The sequence below is a fragment of the Hylobates moloch genome, unplaced genomic scaffold, assembly GCF_009828535.3.
Source record: "Hylobates moloch isolate HMO894 unplaced genomic scaffold, HMol_V3 SCAFFOLD_15, whole genome shotgun sequence".
In the NCBI taxonomy this organism is placed as follows: Eukaryota; Metazoa; Chordata; class Mammalia; order Primates; family Hylobatidae; genus Hylobates; species Hylobates moloch.
Genome location: NW_026652290.1, coordinates 32,741,355 through 32,761,295, shown reverse-complemented (window position 1 = coordinate 32,761,295; position 19,941 = coordinate 32,741,355). Strand labels below are relative to the sequence as shown.

At 42.1% G+C, this 19,941-nt stretch overlaps 1 protein-coding gene across 1 annotated transcript in view; it reads left to right on the top strand.

Annotated features, from left to right (window-relative positions):
- The window catches only part of MERTK (MER proto-oncogene, tyrosine kinase), a 129,096-nt gene that overhangs the window by 67,180 nt on the left and 41,975 nt on the right, over window positions 1–19,941 (top strand). Inside the window, exons 6-8 of the mRNA XM_032179101.2 lie at window positions 4,445–4,565; window positions 6,545–6,728; window positions 14,126–14,277. Of these exons, the coding sequence (XP_032034992.1) occupies window positions 4,445–4,565; window positions 6,545–6,728; window positions 14,126–14,277 (457 nt within the window). The remainder of the gene's footprint in view (window positions 1–4,444; window positions 4,566–6,544; window positions 6,729–14,125; window positions 14,278–19,941) is intronic.

The window sequence follows — 19,941 nt, the reverse complement described above, 5'->3', positions numbered from 1 at the left end:
TTTTTTTTTTTGAGACAAAGGTTTGCTCTTGTTGCCCAGGCTGGAGTACGATGGTGTGATCCAAGCTCACCGCAAACTCCACCTGGTTCAAGCGATTCTCCTGCCTCAGCCTCCTGAGTAGCTGAGATTACAGGCATGCACCACCATGCCCAGCTAAGTTTGTATTTTTAGTAGAGATTGGGTTTCTCCATGTTGGTTAGGCTGGTCTCAAACTCCCAACCTCAAGTGATCCGCCCGCCTCGGCCTCCCAAAGTGCTGGGATTACAGGCGTGAGCCACCATGCCCAGCCAAGACCAGGGAGAGTTCATTTTTAAGATCCCAAAACACATGCCTGTGACCAGGAGTCGAGGAACCCAGGCACTCCCCAGTGTGGCTCCTCCTGGGCTGGTGGCCATGAAGGACAGAAGGGCCAGGACAAGATAGGTCGTCTGTGCTGTTAAGCGTAGCACCTTAGCCAGTGTCACCTGGGGATCCTGGTCGTTACAGACCTTGTGGAGTCTTCAGCCATTTTTCGCTGCTGCCTTGAATGGGTATGAAATGGTGCTATTAAGGCCGGGCGCGGTGGCTCACGCTTGTAATCCCAGCACTTTGGGAGGCCGAGGCGGGCGGATCACGAGGTCAGGAGATCGAGACCACGGTGAAACCCCGTCTCTATTAAAAATACAGAAAAATTAGCTGGGCGAGGTGGCGGGCGCCTGTAGTCCCAGCTACTCGGAGAGGCTGAGGCAGGAGAATGGCGTGAACCCGGGAGGCGGAGCTTGCAGTGAGCCGAGATTGCGCCACTGCACTCCAGCCTGGGCGACAGAGCCAGACTCCGTCTCAAAAAAAAAAAAAAAAAGAAATGGTGCTATTAGCCATCCTAAAATGATAACTTGACCATGATATAAGCTGTGCTCTTGAGTGTTCACTTCATAAAAATGAAAATGGTGGCAGTAACACAACTGTTTACTAAGGGACCACAATGGCCCAGCGACTTTGCAAACATTATCTTACTTAACACACACTGCACTGCAGGCTCAGAGTACTCACACAGCCTGAGTGGCAGAACCAGAACTCAAGTCCAGGAAGCTCCAATGCCTAAAGCAGCGATCAGAACCATCAGCTCTTCCGTCTCAGAAGGGACATCGCATCTGGGAGCAGGTTACCGAACATGCAAGAATTATCCACTAAAAGTATTAATGCATTCTGCCTGGTACTTAATCATACAGTAGGGTCAGGAATTAGTTTACTAAATATCTGGTCTCATTAGTTAAAAATATGTTAACCTGACACAGGCCAGTCATGCCAACACAGCTCAAAGAATTTTGTGTTGACAACTAGATGTTTTTACTTCGTAGTCAAATTAATTTCTCTGTTCTTAACGCCTCCCACTCTTATCTAACAGGTGTTCCTTCCCTGAAGAGTAAAAGCCTGTATTATCCCTAAAATAGCCTCCACCCTCACCCACCACCTCCAGCCTTTCTTAATTCTTACTCAGTTTTTTTTTTTGTAAGCCTCCCAAGCACTGGTAAGTGTTAGGAATTCTTATTGCATCTACAATTCCTCGCCAGGAATAGCCTTTTCTGTGATTGATTTTTTTTAACACCTTTTCTTGAGATATAGTTTACTTTTTTTTTTTAATTTGAGACGTAGTCTCACTCTGTTACCTAGGCTGGAGTGCAGTGGTGTGATCTCGGCTCACTGCAACCTCTGCCTCCTGGGTTCAAGCAATTCTCCTGCCTCACGCACCAGCTGAGATATATTTTATATACCATTATATTCACCCATTATTTAAAATGTACAATTCAATGGTGTTTAATATATTCAAGAATTGTGCAGTCATTACCACTATCTAATTGTGTCTATATTCATAAGAGATATTTATCTGTAGTTTTCTTGTGGTAGCTTTTTCTGGTTTTGGCATCAGTATAATATTGACCGTCTAGAATAAGTGAAACTCCTCCTCCCTCCACCTCCCTCCTCCTCCCTCATCCTTCCTCCCCCTCCTCCTCCCTCCTCCTCCTTCTCCTTCTCCTCCTCCCTCCTCCTCCCTCGTCCTTCCCCACCCTCCTCCTCCCTCCTCCTCGCTCCTCCCTCCTCCCTTCTCCTCCTTTTCCTCCTTCTTCTCCTTCTCCTTCTTCTCCTTCTTCTTCTCCTTCTTCTCCTTCTTCTTGTTCTTTTCTTGGAAGAATTTGTGAAAGATTGATGTTAAATCTTCTTTAAATATTTAATAAAATTTGTTCTCTTTGTGGAAAGGTTTTTCAATACTAGCTCAATCTTTTTACTTGGTATAAGTCTATTCAGATTTTCTATTACTTCTTGAGTCAGCTTTGGTAATTTCTATGTTATAGGAACTTGAACATTTCGTATCAGTTATCTAATTTATTGGTATACAACATAGTACATAGTATTCAATTATAACCTTTTTTATTCTTCGAGGTTAGTAATAAGATCCCCTGTTTCATTCCAGGTTTTAGTAATTTGTCTTCTCTCTTATTTTTCTTAGTCCAGCTAAAAGTTTGTCAATCTTATTTATCTTTTTGAATAACCAACTTTTGATTTTGTGAATTTTTTTCTAGTGTTTTTCTATTCTATATTTTATTTATTTCTGCCTTAATTTTTGTTTCTTTTTTTTCTGTTTGCTTTGGTTTAGTTTGCTCTTTTTCTAGTTTTGTAAGGTAGAGGTTAGGTTATTGATTATGTTCTTTTATATTAAAAAAAAAATAGGCATTTACACTCTACATTTCCCTGTAAGCACTGCTTTAGCTGCATCCCATAAGGTTTTTGTTGTTGTTGTTGTTGATCTCAAGTTTTCTGTCATTTTCCTTGTGAACTTTTTTGTCCTCTTGATTATTTAGAAGTTTGTATTTAAATTGCCACGTAATTATGAATTTCTCAAGTTTTCTTCCTTTACTGATTTCTAATGTTATTCTACTGTGTTTGGAGAATATACGTCATATAACTGTGATCCTTTTAAATTTATTAAGGCTTGTTTTATGACCTAAGTTCTATCCTGGAGAAAGTTTTGTGTGTACCTGAGAAGAATGTACATTCAGCTGTTGTTGGATGAAGTGTTTTGTGCGTGTGGTTCAGGTCTCATTGGTTTAGAGTCTTCAGTCTTCTGTTGCCTTGCTGATATTCTGTCTCATGGTTCCAGCTGATATTGAAAATGGGGAATTGAGATCTCAGCTCTTATTTTTGAATTGTCTGTTTCTCCCTTCCATTCTGTCAGTTTTTGCTTCATGTTCTTTTGGGGCTCTGTTGTTAGAAATATCCAGGGCCTTTTTCCCTAGAGGTAGACATTTATTTATTTGTTTGTTTGTTTGTTTGAGACAGAGTTTCATGCTTGTTGCCCAGGCTGGAATGCAATGGCGCAGTCTCAACTCACTGCCACCTCTGCCTCCCGGGTTCAAGCAATTCTCCTGCCTCAGGCTCCTGAGTAGCTGGGACTACAGGCACCTGCCACTGAGCCTGGCTCATTTTTGTGTTTTTAGTAGAGATGTAGTTTCACCACGTCACCCAGGCTGAGGTAGACATTTATATACATGGACATAACTGAAGCATGGGCCAGCCCTTTTTAAAACTGTTACCAAAGTGCTGAGCTGTTTGAAGAGCCTGGGAGGACGTGAAACATGAGGATGGTGAGCTTCGGGGAGACTCTCAGGAAGAGTACCACCCCACCTTGAGACGGCAGGCCTCAGGGTAACGTGAGGTAGGTAGGATAGTTGAAAAGTCTGAGAACACCAGGTCAGCCCTGATGATGGAAGATGATCATACACAAGATTTACCTGCTGTCTCTCTGCCATGGTTTTGGGTGTTCATGGTACACATGAAAAAGCATCCTGAGACAGCCAAATTCCAGTCCTTTCTTGCCCATCTTGGATTCTGTGGTGCTGGATATGATGATTCTGTTCTTGTCCCCGTTGGCTAGCTCAGCCTCCATTCATCCTTTCTCCTTTCCATCTCTGGTAGGCTTTCCAGATTTGGCAAATAAGAATACAGGACATCCAGTTAAACTACACGAATAATCTCTTGACATACCTGTACTGAAAACTTACTTGTTGTTTCTTTGAAATTCAAGTTTAATTAGGTGTCCTTTATATTCTCTTGCAGTCCCACTGGGGTTAATGGATACAAGCTCTAAAAGTTATCTTTTCTTTTCTGTCATTAACAGTGTATTCCCAGTTTTTGAAGGGACCAAGTATGGCTTTGTAAAATTACAATTTTAAACTCTGACTCGGGACCAAATGAATGTTTTGGATGAGATTCAGATCCATGCACTAGCAGGACACACCCTCTCACTTCCTTTGGTCCTGATCTTAGTTCTTTTCTTCACCCATTTTTGGGCCACACACTCCATTTCTATTTTTAGCTCTCCCACGTACTTCTTGCCACTTCATGCTCTCTTTTCCCTGAGGACCCACTGACTGAGAAGGACTGTTATAGAAACCCTGTTTTCCTCTAGGAACGTGCTCTCAGAGAGCGTCCCTGTGCCTGGAAATGCTCCCCACATGTCTCCGGAAGTGGGGCGGGGAGGAGAGCCAAAGATTTCCTCCACCTTCGTTTTGGTGGTTGGTCACCAGGAAGTAGGTGCACACTCTAAAGTGAAACAAACAAAAAGTGATGTCTGCCAACAGCCACCGCCAAGACAAGCGTCCGGGTTCTCGTTTCTCCTCTGGTGGCTCCTCAGGCCGAATGATACCTTCTTGTCACCCACGGTGTCTGAGTCAGAGGTGAAACTCAGCCCCCACACCATACTCCTGGTATCCACCAGGGGATTTGGAATTCCAGAATGTTTTTCTGGTTCATTGACCTAAGATTCAAACACACATAGCCTGAAATTACAGTACTGTATATCCACAGCCCAGAACTGCAAGCCCATTATGAACAGCAATACATTTTGTGGCCTGAGGATTTTTCCCAAATTGCTCTCTGTTGCTTGTTTTACCTGGTATCATTTTGTCTTTTACCTGGTATCATTTTGTCTGTTCTGATTTTATAAGTGCCACATATTACAGAAATTTTGAAAAAGCATGTAATGGAAAGCAAAATCCCATACTCTCCCTTATCCCCATACCCAGACAGGAGGCATGCAAGGAAAGAGATGAAAGTTTCACCCAGGACTAGATTTGTGCTGGGAATTGCCCTCTCTTGCCTATGCATACAGAGATTTGGAGGGGGATGTGGAGAGACTGGTGGAGTTATGGAGGGAAAGATAAGGCAGTATGTTTAAAGGAGATTTGGAGAAAAGTTTTCTGGAGGAGGGGCAAATGACCCTTTCCTATATCTCCCCATCAAAAAAAAAAAAAAAAAAAAGCCAAGAATCTACATTTCCTGTGTATGCCTCTGGAATTGAATTTCTATTGGGGTCGAAGGGGTTAAGAATAAAGGACACACTAAAATTAGCCTCAGGATGGGTGCATTGGTTCACGCCTGTAATCCTAGCACTTTGGGAGGCCAAGGCAGGCAGATCCCTTAAGATCAGGTGTTCAAGACCAGCCTGGCCAACATGGTGAAACCCCCGTCTCTACTAAAAAAAAAAAAAAAAAATTAGCCAGGCGTGGTGGCAGGCACCTGTGATCTCAGCTACTCTGAAGGCTGAGGTGGGAGAATCACTTGAACCTGGGAGACAGAGGTCACACCATTGCACTCCAGCCCGGGCAACAGAGTGAGACTCCATCTCAAAAAAAGTAGTAATAATAATAACAATAAAATAAAGTTAGCCTCAAGGCAAGAGCAGTGTTCCTCAGGTTACGTAATAAAAAGAAAGATTAAGAAACACTGGGTGTGGTGGCTCACGCCTGTAATCCCAGCACTTTGGAAGGCCAAGGCGGGTGGATCACCTGAGGTCAGGAGTTCGAGGCCAGCCTGGCCGACATAGTGAAACCCCATCTCTACTAAAAATACAAAATTAGCTGCACGTGGTGTCACATGCCTGTAATCCCAGCTACTCAGGAGGCTGAGGCAGGAGAATTGCTTGAATCCACGAGGCAGAGGTTGCAGTGAGTTGAGATAACACCACTGCACTCCAGCCTGGGCAAAGAGAGCGAAGGTCCATCTCAAAAAAAAAAAAAAAAGAAAAGAAAAGAAAAAGAAAGCAAGAAACCCATCCTCTAAAAGCAGAATTTGGGAAATATTTCCTTTAAAAGGCAAAACAGTAAGTATTTCAAGGTTTGCCAGCACATATTGTATCTGTTGTCTCTGTCGCACATTCCGTGAAGCAGCTGAAAGAAGTCAAGAATCGAAGAGGTTCTAAGAGAGGAGAGGCTTTATTTTATAGTATAATATACATTCTAATCATCATAATTATTTGCTCTGTTACCTGCCACAGTGAGAATTGTTAATTGTTATTTTTGGCGTTTTCCTCAGGTGTTCAGTTACTGTCCGAGTGGCATGAGTAACACACAGTGACGCTGGCAGGAAAATGTGTGTGTGCCCAGAAAGGAAACAGGTCCTTCACCTCAGCGTAGAGGAAGGGCCACGTGCACCGAATGCACACATGCCCCGTGCCTGACATTCCTACCACCTTACTAATGCCCGGTCCTCATGTTTACTCTTCGTTTAGGTCAAGGAAGCTGATCCGCTGAGTAATGGCTCAGTCATGATTTTTAACACCTCTGCCTCACCACATCTGTACCAAATCAAGCAGCTGCAAGCCCTGGCTAATTACAGCATTGGCGTTTCCTGCATGAATGAAATAGGCTGGTCTGCAGTGAGCCCTTGGATTCTAGCCAGCACGACTGAAGGAGGTAATTCCTGGGGTTCAGAATGTATATTGCCCCCAATGTCATGTGATTCAACAAACCCTTCCCAGTGGCCTGACTGAAAGTTGAAAATTTGCTTTGTTTGGACTTTGTCTCTGGAGGAGAAAATTATTGAGGCAACTGATGAAAATGCGAAAGATATTTCCTCCATACTTTAAAAGCGTTCAGTGACAAAACTTAGCCGTGTTATGTATAGGTAATCTTTTCTTTTACATAGAAGATAATAGCAGCACACTTTAAAACATGCTCTCTCACAACACAACAATCAATACATGTTACCAACACAATGGTCAATACAGAAGCCTTCGGCCACCCCAATATATGTGGGGATTTCTCTCCACCAGCAAGCAGTCAGCTCTGCAGCGGAGACCAGCTGAGTGTCCTCCATTCAAGTCTGACACTACACGGAGATAGCTTCAGATCCCACAGGCTGAGGGCTCAATCCCCAGGCCTCCCCTCCCTCCCGTCCCCATCCCCAGCTTTTAGATGCCAATCACAAGTCTGGGCCTCTGGAACTTCTGACTGACCAAGTGTTTCCCATGACCTCAGCTTTGTGTCCAATTAATTTGCTAGAACGGTTCACAGACCTCAGGGAAATACTTATATTTACCAACTTATCATAAAGGATATTACAAAGGATACAAATGAAGAGATGCGGAGGATGAGATATAGAGGGAAAGGGTGTGGAGCTTCCCTGGGTGCACCACCTTCCAGGAACCTCCACATGTTCAGCTATCTGGAAGCTCTCTGAACCCTGTTCTCTTGTTTTTTTGTGGAAGCTTCATGATGTCAGCATTCCTTCCTCCAGGTTATGGGTCAGGACCCCCTTTGTAATAAGGTTCTTATGACCCACAGTCAGAAAGACGGGGAAGATTAGAGTCCTGCATTGAGGCAGGTGAAAGGAGGGAAGGAAGAGGTCAGAGAGATTGTTTTCTGAGGCCCGCCCCTGAGGCGTAAAGCACCCAACATCATAGCAAAAGATTGTAACCAGGGCTATGGGAGTTGTAAGCCAGAAATCATGACAAAAACCTGTGTGTGTGTGTGTGTGTGTGTGTGTGTGTGTGTGTGTAGGTTATTATATATAGGTACATATACACACATATATACATATAAAATAGCCCACAAGTCCATTAAAATGTAATGGAATCATTCAAATGGATAGGTTTAATTGCATCATATTTTCTATTTGTTCTATCTGTAATTTGTTCTCCTTTTCTTTTTCTTCACTTAAAATATTATTTTTATATTTTTAATATTAATATTTTTATGATTCTATGTTTCATATTTTTATGATTCTTATTTTTCATTCTTTGTTTGGCTTATTAGCCATAGCTCTTTTTCTGTTCTTTTAGTGGTTGCTTTAGGATTCACAGTATACATATTTAACTTATCACAGTGTACCTTCAAGTGATTTATACCACTTCACATATATTCCATTTTCTCTTTCAGATATTTTTGGCTAGTGTTGTCAAATATTTTACTTTAATGTATCTTAAAAAACCATTGCTACACTGTTGTTATTTTTGTTCAGTCAATAATCTTTTACAGAGAGATTTATATAACCAGGAAAAACACATGTTTGTGCGTTATAGTTACCATTTCTAGTGGTCTTCATTTTTTGGTCTTTATATTTTATCTGGCATCATTCTCCTTCTTCCTGAATAACTTTTTAAAAAGTCATTTCTTCTAGTGTGGATCTGCTGGTACGGTATTCAGCTCCCGTAGTCTGGGGAAAAATATTTATTTTACTTTTGAAGTGTTCTTATTTTTATTTTTAGCCTTCATTTTTGAAAGGTGTTTTTATGAGGTATAGAACTGCAGGTTCACAGTTTTAGCTTTTGTTTTGTTTGTTTGTTTTTACTTTCAGTACATTAAAAGGAGTTGCTCCCCTATCTTCTTGCTTGCATTGTTCCCCACATCAAATCTGCGGTCATCCTAACTTTGTTCCTCTGTATGTAATGTGTCTTTTGTTCCTATTTTCACCCTTATCACTGATTTTGAGCAATTGAATTGTGACATGCTTTGGTGTAATTTTATTTATATTCCTTGTGTTTGGAGTTTATTGAACTTCTAGGGTCTCTGTATTTGTTGTTTACATCAAATTTGGAAAAAGTTTGGCCTTTATTTCTTCACATTTTTTTTCTGTTTCCACCTATCCTCTTTTTTAAGGACTCCAGTTACATATATATTAGACCATTTGAAGTTGTCCCATAACTCACTGATGATCTGTTATTGTTTTCCCCTTCTTTTATCTCTGCGTTTTATTTTGGATAGTTTCTATTGCTATGTCTTCAATTTCACTCATCTTTTTTGGTGCAGTATCTCATCTGACATTAGTCCTATCCAGTTTATATTTCATCTCATACACAGTAATTTTTATCTCTTTTTTGCATTTTTATGTCTCTAACTTTTGGACCATCCAGAATGCAGTTATAATTACTTTCCTTTTTTCTTTCTTTCTTATTTTCCTTTTTTGGTGACAGTCTCATTCTGTCACACAGGCTGGAGTGCAGTGCCAATCATAGCTCGCTGCAGTCTTGAACTGGCTTAAGCAATTCTTCCACCTTCGCCTTCGCCTTCTGTGTAGCTGGTACTACAGGTGCATGCCACCACACCCAACTAATTTTTGTTTTTGTTTTTTTATGTTTTGTTTTTTGGTTTTTTTTGTTTGTTTGTTTTGTTTTGTTTTTTTGAGACAGAGTTTCGCTCTTGTTGCCCAGGCTGGAGTGCAATGGTGTGATCTCGGCTCACCACAACATCTGCCTCCTGGGTTCAAGCAATTCTCCTGCCTCAGCCTCCTGAGTAGCTGGGATTACAGGCATGCACCACCATGCCCAGCTAATTTTGTATTTTTAGTAGAGATGGGGTTTCTCCATATTAGTCAGGCTGGTCTTGAACTCCTGACCTCAGGTGATCTGCCCGCCTTGGCCTCCCAAAGTGCTGGGATAACAGGCATGAGCCACCACACCCAGCGTGTTTTTGTTTGTTTGTTTGTAGAGACAGGGTCTCACTATTTTGCCCAGGCTGCTCTCAAACTCCTGACCTCAAATGATCTTCCCACCTCAGCCTCCCAAAATGTGGGGATTATAGGCATGAGCCACCATGCCCAGGCTTTTCATAACTGTTCCAATGTCTTTGTTTGCTATCCTAACATCTATGTTATTTGTGGGTGGTTTCAACTGGTTCATTTATGTTTCCACTCTAGGTAGTATTTTTCAGGTTCTTTGCATGCCTGATAATGTTTGATTGGATTACAGACATCGAGAATTTTACAGTGTTGGATGCTAGATATTCTTGTATTTCTGTAAGTAGTGAGCTTTGTTTTGAGACACAGTTAAGCTAGTGGGAAACCGTTTAATCCTGTAGGGTCTTGCTTTTAAGATTTATTAGGCAGAACCTGAGCAAGGCTCAGTCTCAGGTCAGTTATTACCCACTGCTGACACAAGACCATTCTGTGTGCCCTACTCAGTGCTTCGTGAATCATTAGATTTTCCAGTCTGATTGATGGGAACAGGCACTATTCTTGCCCCGTGCGAGGCCTGGATACCATTACCTTTAATTGTTTCGTGTGATTCTTTTTCTATTTTCCTTTAGAGGCATCCTAAGGATTCTGGTGCCTTCTCCTGGGTATTTGCCTTTCTTAGTTTATGCCCTCGTTTTCATGGAGCCCATTCTCAATTAGCTTCCACAGAATGTATACATAAAAAGTAAAGATTGTGGGAACTTGCATGTCCTTATGTAATACTGGCTTAGTAATTTTTCCAAATATAGAAATTTAGGTTGAAATTATTTTCCCTCAGAAGTTTAAAGGTGTTTTTGTATCATTTTTTAGCTTCATGGGTTGCTGTGGAAAATTCTGATACTTAAGTTTTCTATGTGAACTGTTTTTCAGTTTTAGTTTTTAAAATATCTTTTCTCTTTAATCCTGGTTCTGTGATAAGCTGTGATGTGCAATTTGTTTTGGTTATTATCAAGGGCATTCAGTGGCCCCTTTGATCTGGAAATGCAAGTCCTTTGGTCCTTAAACTTTTTTTTTTCCTTTGGAAATGTTCCACTCTGTTTTTTCCAGAAATTGTGTTAGACAATTGTTAATTAGACCTCTTTGATTGCTTCCTCAATTTTCTTTTTTCAAATTGGCCTGTTTTCTTTAACTTTTTATTCTACCTTCTTGGAGATTTACTTGATTTATCTTCCAATTCTTCTGTTAAATAATTTATTTTACTTATGTTGCTAATTTCAAGTTTTTTTCAATGAAAATTTTTTTCTGGTTCTCAATCGTAAGAGCCTTTTCTGGATATCTCAATTATGTTTTGTTTGTTTGTCTTTGGTTTCTCTAGTTCCTACACTAGCTTTGTCTCCTCTAAGCCCTGTGTTCTGTGTGGTTTTTTTGGTCCCTGATATTCAGTGGGGAGGCTTCCCCAGAACTCTGCTAATTTCTGCTGTCTGCTCCTATGGAAGAGTGAAGAATCACTGATTTGACCGGAACTTTGTGGGTATGGGCAGAGCTTGTAGGCCTCACTACAGGTGATTGGACAGTGACCTAAGTGTTTTGATCCAGATACCCACCAACTGTCAAAATTGGTTTCTTTCCTCTGTAGCCACCCACTTCCTCTAGAAAAGAAGTGTCCTGCTCCATGAATTAAACATAGCTGCTGATATTCTAGTAGCCAAGTGGGGAAGGAGGGGAAGGTAGAGTCCTTGTCATTTAGTATATAAACTTTCACCTATTTTCCCAGTTTTCAGCCTGGGTCCATATCATGCCTCCATTCTACAGGTGCCCTAAGTTTAGTGGCTTTCTGCTTCAGAGAATAAATCACCCTGTGTCCTACGGATATTTGAGGGCATACTTGCCAGGTGTGTAGGCATGGAGAAGACAGACTTTGAGACGCAACTATGGAGGTTGGTTTTCCCAGGCCGGATGCAGTGGGCAATTTGGTCATGCAAGTCTGCCTCCGGTTCAGCCTTTCCTGCCTCGCACCTGCCACCACGCCCGGCTAATTTTTTGTATTTTTAATAGAGACAGGGTTTCACTGTGTTAGCCAGGATGGTCTCGATCTCCTGACCTCGTGATCCGCCCGCCTCGGCCTCCCAAAGTGCTGGGATTACAGGCGTGAGCCACCGCGCCCGGCTAATTTTTTTGTATTTTTAGTAGCGACAGGGTTTCACCGTGTTAGCCAGGATGGTCTCGATCTCCTGACCTCGTGATCCGCCCGTCTCGGCCTCCCAAAGTGCTGGGATTACAGGCGTGAGCCACCGCTCCCGGCCAAGAGGCAACTATTCCTTAATCAGACTTCCAATCATTCTTTCCAGTTTTAGTCCCCATTTTAATACCTGGGTCCACAGCTTCTGAGCTACTCTGTGGTTCTTTGGGAGAACATTGGCTTGCTGAGTTAATTATACCTTCTTCATCTCTTTTTCAGCTTTCAAATATGTGTTGAAATCTCTCTTCTACTGTTGACTCCTCTTTGCCTTGTGAGTTTATATCTTTTTAAATTCTTTATTGCCATCATAGAGGGGTTTTGGGAGGAGGCAGACATATAGACATGTTGTGTTGGCCATATTTATCCACAAATTCTACAACAGGTTTGAAAGTGTGCAACTGATTTCATAGGCAGCTTTAGTTGTGTGACGTTTTCTAAGCTGAAATTCATTTTAACTTCATGATTACTGTTTCTGGAATCAGCAGAGAAAAAGAGGGTTATAGTATCCTTTCACACATATCTGAAATATATAATTTAACCTCCCCTCATTCAACTACAGGCAACAGTTTGGTGTATATTATTCCAATTGTTATTATTCTTTCTAGATATGGAAGATTTATTTTTTTAATTTCTAACATGGATCTATATACTTTTTACAATCTGATTTTTCTCCCACTGGATTTTTTTATATCAATACACTTGACCTAATTCTTTCCAGTGAGAGGTAGTAAGTATTCCATTGGAAAATGTATCAAAATTTGTATTGTTATTATTATTTGAGACAGAGTCTCACTGTGTTGCCCAGGCTGAAGTGCAGTGGCATGATCTCGGCTCACTGCAACCTCCGCCTCCCAGGTTATATCATAATTATTGACCCAGCATTGCATTTATTTCCATTTGTCATTATTATGCTGCAATGAATATAACATCACCTACAGATTAAATTCCTGGAAATAAAATATTTGGTCAGAGAGCATATTATTTTCAATTTTAATAGATATAGTTAAGTTATTCTCTCCCAAAAAAGACTGTAGTAATGATCTTGACTTGTTTCCCAAATTATTTTATACACGTACACTCGTGCACACTCACACACACACATGCACTTTTTAAATGTGTTGACAGATTAGCTCTGTTCAGACTGTCAGTAACTTGCCTCTGGACTTTAAAATGGTGGCTGCATTCTGAGCTCAGCAGTGTTTCCTACCTTGTGCATCTCAAATGCCACCAAGCTGATCTCTAGCTGGCCGTGTTAACTTTCTGCCCCACAGGTTTATGCTGGAGAACATTGTTCAAGTTGTGTCTGCTTCACTTCCCCAGGAGTCCAGAGCACCACCCACCCTACCTTCCTTGCCTTCCTCTTCTTTGCTATTTTACTTTAGGTGCTCATGAAATTTCCTTTTTTTTTTTTTTTGAGATGGGGTCTTGCCCTATCACCCAGGCTAGAGTGCAGTGCTGCAATTACGGCTCACTGCAGCCTGGACTTTCCAGGGTCAAGTGATCTTTCCTCAGCCTCCCAAGTAGCTGGGACTACACACCTGTGCCATCACACCCAGCTAATTTTTTTATTTTTAGTGGTGATTGGGGTCTCACTATGTTGTCCAGGCTGGTCTCAAACTCCTGACCTCAAGCAATCCTCTCCCTCTGGCCTCCCAAAGTGCTGGGATTATAGGCATGAGCCACCATACCTGGCCAATATTTTCTTCTTTTCTTTCTCTTTCTCTTTTTCTTTCCTTCTTTTCTTCCTTGCTTGCTTTTTCTGCCCAGGGTGAAGTGCAGTGGCATGATCATGTCTCACTGTAGCCTCAACCTCCTGGGCTCAAGGAATCCTCCTGCCTGTCTCCTGAGGGACTGGAACTACAGATATGCACCAAGCAGTCAGCTAATTTTTTAGCTTTCTGTTTTGTTTTGTAGAGAGGGTCTCACTATGTTCTGGCTGACATTTTCAACTTAAGAAATGAATTTCTAGGCTTCAGTAACCTAAAAGAGCTCACTTATTTAAAACTCATTGATATCTCAGTGAAAATCTTAGTTGAAAAGGTGAAAATGTGCCATAAGTCTTGGTCTCATTTGAGTGCTTTTCATAGAGCATTTGAAAACCAAACATTTGAAAACCCAGATGAGAATACATCTGTGTGTGCTTTGTGGTTCTTCATTCTTCTCTCCTTTTTTCTTTTGTAGCCCCATCAGTAGCACCTTTAAACGTCACTGTGTTTCTGAATGAATCTAATGATAATGTGGACATCAGATGGATGAAGCCTCCGACTAAGCGGCAGGATGGAGAACTGGTGGGCTACCGGATATCCCACGTGTGGCAGAGTGCAGGGATTTCCGTAAGTCTAAACCCTAGAAGAGCACGATTAGTCATCTCCTTTCAACTTGCTGGTTTACTTCAGTTTTAGAAGCTTTCATTTGGTTTTGAAAAGACCTGGTGTGATTGAGTTAGGCAAGGCACCTTTCAGGGGAACATAAAGATTATAGTAAATATTAGAGGTGACTGAACAGTTATAAAATTCTAAGGAATCTTTTGGGACTTTCCTCACTCATTCATTCATTCATTTACTTATTCATGAGATAGATATAGAATTCATCCTCTGTTATTACCTGACTTTTGCCCTCATGGAATTTAGGCTCTTCTAAGACGACAGTGTGGACTACCCAAGTTGTAGCATTAGGTCAGCGAGCTACAGGGCTTAGCAGTCCAGCAATTCATGGCCTTTTGGAAATTTCATGGGACTTTGCAAAAGAAGAAGATCAGGGAATAACCTCATCCTCATAGAGAATGGCAAGAAGTAAGCAGACACCAAAGGAGGGGACCAAGCAAGCTCGCTGGCCAGCCTGGCACAGCTGCAGACAAGCTGCAATTAGACATCAGAATTACTGGATCAGGACATGCAGTCTGACACTACATAGCACACAACCAGGTGCATCAGCCAGGTGGCACAGGTTCCCTGCTCCACCAAGTCCCACTGGGCAATGTGATGTACCCACTTGGTGGATTGTGCACCTGAGGGTACTAGGGTCAAGGGCTCAGCACCCTGTGTAGTGAGCAGCAAACAAGCTGATCCCCTGTGCAGTTGTACGGTCATCATGCTGTGGACACCTTCACCTACTTCACTGCCCATGTGACCAGCCCCAGCATGGCTCAGGGTTGGGGAAGGTTAGGCTTTGCAGTTTGTCACACTTAGCAAGGATGAACAAAGATGCTTGGAGCCTGTGGCAGACTGCCTCTCCCAGAAAAGGTGGTACTTGAATTGGGCTTGTGTGTTAGTCAAGATTCTTTAGAGAAACAGCTAATTGAACATGTATGTATAGAAGGAGATTTATGATGAGAAATTGACTCATGCAATTACAGAGGCTGAGAAGTCTCACGATCTGCCATCTGGAAGCTGGAGACCCAGGAGTCAGTGGTGTAATTTAGTCAGAGTCTGAAGGCCTGAGAACAGGGGCAGTGGTGTAGATCTCAGTCCAAGGATAGGAGAGTACTGATGTGTCAGCTCAAGCATTGAGGCAGAATAAAAGGGGTGAATTCCTCCTTTCTTTACCTTTTGTTCTTGTCAGGCCCTCAATGGATTGAATGAGGCCCAGCCACACTGGAGAGGGCAGTCTGCATTAGTGAGTCCCCCGTTTCAAATAATAATCTCACTGGAAACACCTTCACAGACACACCCAGAAATCATGTTGAGCCACATAGCTGGGCACCTCTGTCACCCAGTCAAGTTGACACATAATATTAGCCATCACAGCTTAGAGTAATTTTGACAGATGAAGTTTGAGGAGTCTCAGATGGGAAAAGATAACATGAGAGAAGGCGCAACATGGCAGCTTTAAGTTCTTACTCACTTGAAGGTCTGGAACATAACCCTTTTGTGAGAGCGAGGTGTGAGATGAAGCTGGATTGAGGAGTTCTGACTCTAAAATGCAGGGCCCTGAAAGTGAGGCCAAGGCAGGTAGAAATTGGTTGATAGCAAGGGAGCCAATGATAAGCATGAGCTTAGGAGCACAACTTGAGACTTACAGATCATGATGATGACCTAGATGATTCTTCTTTCATGAATAATTACATTGAGTTTGCTGATATAAGTAACCTTCCAACCTTCCTTCTTTCCACCAGAGCATATTTGCTGAGCACATTCCACTTTGGTCTTCCAAGACTGAGCAGGCAACTCAGCAGCAGGCTCCTGCCAGCTACAGAGGTTTTCTTGCTCCCTGAAAATGTATATCAGAATCATCTGCAATGTTTATTTGGAATACCACTGTGTGCTTGGAACTGGGTAGGGGTATGGTGGGGGAGCATCAATATGTCAGGTAATTCCTGCCTCATAATCAATCTAAAGCTGGCAAGATCCTTTAGATTTTTGCTAAAGCTGGCAAGTTCAGTGAAGACTCTCTAGCGTAAGTACTGGTTTCATTTCACAGTGGCAAACAAAAGGCAAAGGGAATCTACGTGTGAAATAGTGGCTTCCTCCCTAAGTACCAGACAGTGCCCTTCCAATGACTTTGCTAGGCATGACTCCAGTCAAAACCAGAGAGACATTTGATTTTGATTTCTATGAAGTCTAAAGACCACTGCTATGATGTGAACCCTGGAGCCAATACAGCAGCAGGAAAGGCAGCTGGGTGATGATGCCTGGATGTGATTAGGTGGGCAGCTTCTAGACAGCTTCCCTTCCCACCTGGGAAAGGAAGAGAATGGGGTAATGCTGCCTTCTTTTGTGACACAGAACATCCATGGAAGGGCAGATGCACTGGTTTCATTATCAAGTCTGTCTCTTCTTTACTGTGATCATGGAAAGCATGCTTCTTCTGTGTTGCCATATTCCTGATCAATCTAACCCTAGTGACAGATTGTATTAGTCTGTTTTCACACTGCTAATAAAGACATACCTGAGACTAGGTAATTATAAAGAAAAATAGGTTTAATGGACTCACAGTTCCACGTGGCTGGGGAGCCCTCACAATCACGGCAGGAGGCAGAGAAGGAGCAAAGGCATGTCTTACATGGCAGGCAAGAGAGTGTGTGCAGGGGAACTCCCCTTTATAAAACCATAGGATCTCACAAGACTCACTGTCAAGAGAACAGCATGGGAAAACCCCGCCCCCATGACCCGATTACCTCCCACCTGGACCCTCCCATGGCACTACAAGTCAAAATGAGGTTTGGGTGGGGACACAGCCAAACCATATAATAGATCCAAATTTTAGCTTCTTCATGGCATCTATATGGAGCATCAGATACAGATGCTCCGTATAGAGATGAATAGGGTGAATGGGTGAGCAGATGCACCCACTGATGATGCTCAAGCTTTGTTTTAATCATTTTTAGCCACATATCATCCAGCACTTATCAAAACTGCCATTTTCTGAAAGGACACTTAAAATTTATTTTAATTTCCCTGCCTCAGTTTACCTATCAGGAAGCAGACTGTTGGAAGCAGTAGGTGATGGAAGTAGAGAAAAAGAAGGCTTACTTGCCTCATAGTAAATGATCATGGTATTAATTCATTTTAAGTAGCAATCCTGCTTAAAAGTCACAGCTGCGAGAGAAGCAGCCTTTCCTTTTGTCTTTTGTCCCAAGGCATTATTTGTGTGAGGTGCCCCTGGATTAACTGCATTTCTCCATTGGCTGAGTTGCAGGAATCAAATGCCTCTTTGAGAGAAAGGCTTTTGTTCACAATGCTGAATGCTTAGTATGGCTATACTAAGCATAAAGGTTCAGTAGGAATTTTATCTTTCTCTATTTGGCAGAAAATAGTGATTACCAGCAGACACTTAGGCTGTCTAAAAACAAGCCAGTTTGTTTAAAGAGCTGCAGGTCATCCTTTCTCCTTCTACTTCTGGCATGGGTGAAAGCTGCTTTTCTGAAGGGGGCCTCTTGAGCTGAGGCGTTCTGAAGGGCAGCAATGATGAAAACCTTATGAATGACTGTGGCTGGAGAGCCTTGTGCACTAAATGCCATTAGCACTCAGCTACGCTGTGCATTCTCATTGCCCTTTGTTCAGAACGGTCCCCTCTGCAGGGAGAACAGAACTGCCACAGTTAGGGCTGTGACCTTTCCAGTCACTTACCTTCTTGGGGATGCCAGATCATCCCAGTGAGATCATTTTATTATGCTTTACACCATACTTTATGCATCATGGACAGTCTAGTGACCACAAAGACACAGTGGCTCACTTTACTTTGGAAAACATTCTGTGATGCAGCTAAGTTTCAAGCTTATGATCCAAAACTAGGGACAAATAACATGGAAGAAAGGCAGACCCTGGGAGTCCTCTGAAATCCATACCCAAAAGGACGTTTGAGATGATCTTGGCATCTGTCACTTTGATTTCCTTGAATTTCCTTCATCTCAGAAGGGCAAAGCTTAGACAAAACCTTGTCTCAAAATTATCCGTTCATTTTCATTTTTAGATAACTGATACTAAAGCTACTTCCTTATGCAGGACAGAGCAGTTGGATATTTTTGAAAGATATTTCTCATTATAACTGTAATTAAGGGCGGGGTTTTTCGTGTGCATGCAGTTTCAGAACTTTCTTGGGAATCGTTTTTCCTTGGCTTATTGCAGCTACACCGAAGACAGGTTTGTAGCTTTGCGTTCCCACAACGGTCAAGTCACTTTCAGACTAAGAATCCTTCGATCTTTACTGTATGGATATTTATTATATCTCAAATGATGATACCTACTTTTTTTGGTTCTATTTTTCTTGTGATTCCTTGCCTTCCAAATCAGAGTTTAAAATCCAAAGATAAGGAGCAAATACAATGCATATTCTTTGAAGTTGGAGGCAGGTCTTGCTTGTCTTTGTACTGTCTGAACACAGGACCTTGACCTTGCTTTGTAGGCATTTATGGCACTATGGATTTGATGCATGGGCCCAGCTACACCATCTAAACCAGCTGGAGAATTTCTCTCTGTGAATGGGACAGTCTTTTATTAAGTGTGGACTAGTATTTCCCAACCCACCCTCATTCCCATAAAGTGTCAGTGGATCTTCCGTGAAAAAAGAGTTCAGTGAGCAAATAGAATTATAAAATATTGCATATTATACCACCTTGAAGGCCCACCATATATACTGGCAAGTTCAAGGCTCTTTGAAGTTCAACAGAAAATAAATCTGTTTAACTTTGACCCAGAATCGCCTAAACGTTAGGCAGAGACATTTTTATACGTGCGGTTTTTATGGAGTTCGTTGCTTTGGGTTTATTGCTCTAATGCTAGTTTACTCTTTATTTTCAAAGGATATAGATCTTAGAAGGAAGTCTCATAGCAGAGATTATTATAGCCTTGAGACAGTATGATATATAGAAACAACTTTTTTTTTTTTTTTTGAGACAGTCTCAATCTGTCATTCAGGCTAGATTGCAGTGGCACGATCTCGGCTCACTGCAACATCTGCCTCCCAGAGAACCAAGTTCTTTGGAGACTCAGGGAAGCTGCAGTTTACTTGGCCCAAGACCTTGGCCTCCTAACAAGCTCCCCTAATGAGCAGAGCTATGTGCCTGGATGTTGGCATGTGCCCACCGCCGCTTCCTTTCTCCTTTTCTCCCTCTTTCTCACTGTCAAAGGAGAGCAGAGCATTTGAACTAGTGTTGTCTTAAAGTGTGAGGAATAGGCAAGGTTCTCATGGCCAGCCAGGGATCTGAACCACTTCTGAAACCGAGGGATTGATCAAATAGGGTACATTTTGCCTGGAGGAGAAACTTACCATGGAGGTAAACTCCATGAATAGGTCAAATAAGCTTCTTGGTTTGGGGAACTAGACAGCCTTGATGATTTTCTCTAATGCACTAAGACCTGAAAGATACCACAAGGTCAATTCTGTAAGAAGGTTTTGTATTTATTTATGGGCAAAGAAGACCCAACTGTAGCACCACCTTGAACATGATATAAGGATAATCATAGCCATCACTGATTACTTGCAGCATGCCAGATCGTGTACTATGTGTTTTACATAAAGGAACTCATTTAACCCTTAACTGTGAGGCTGGGCGTGGT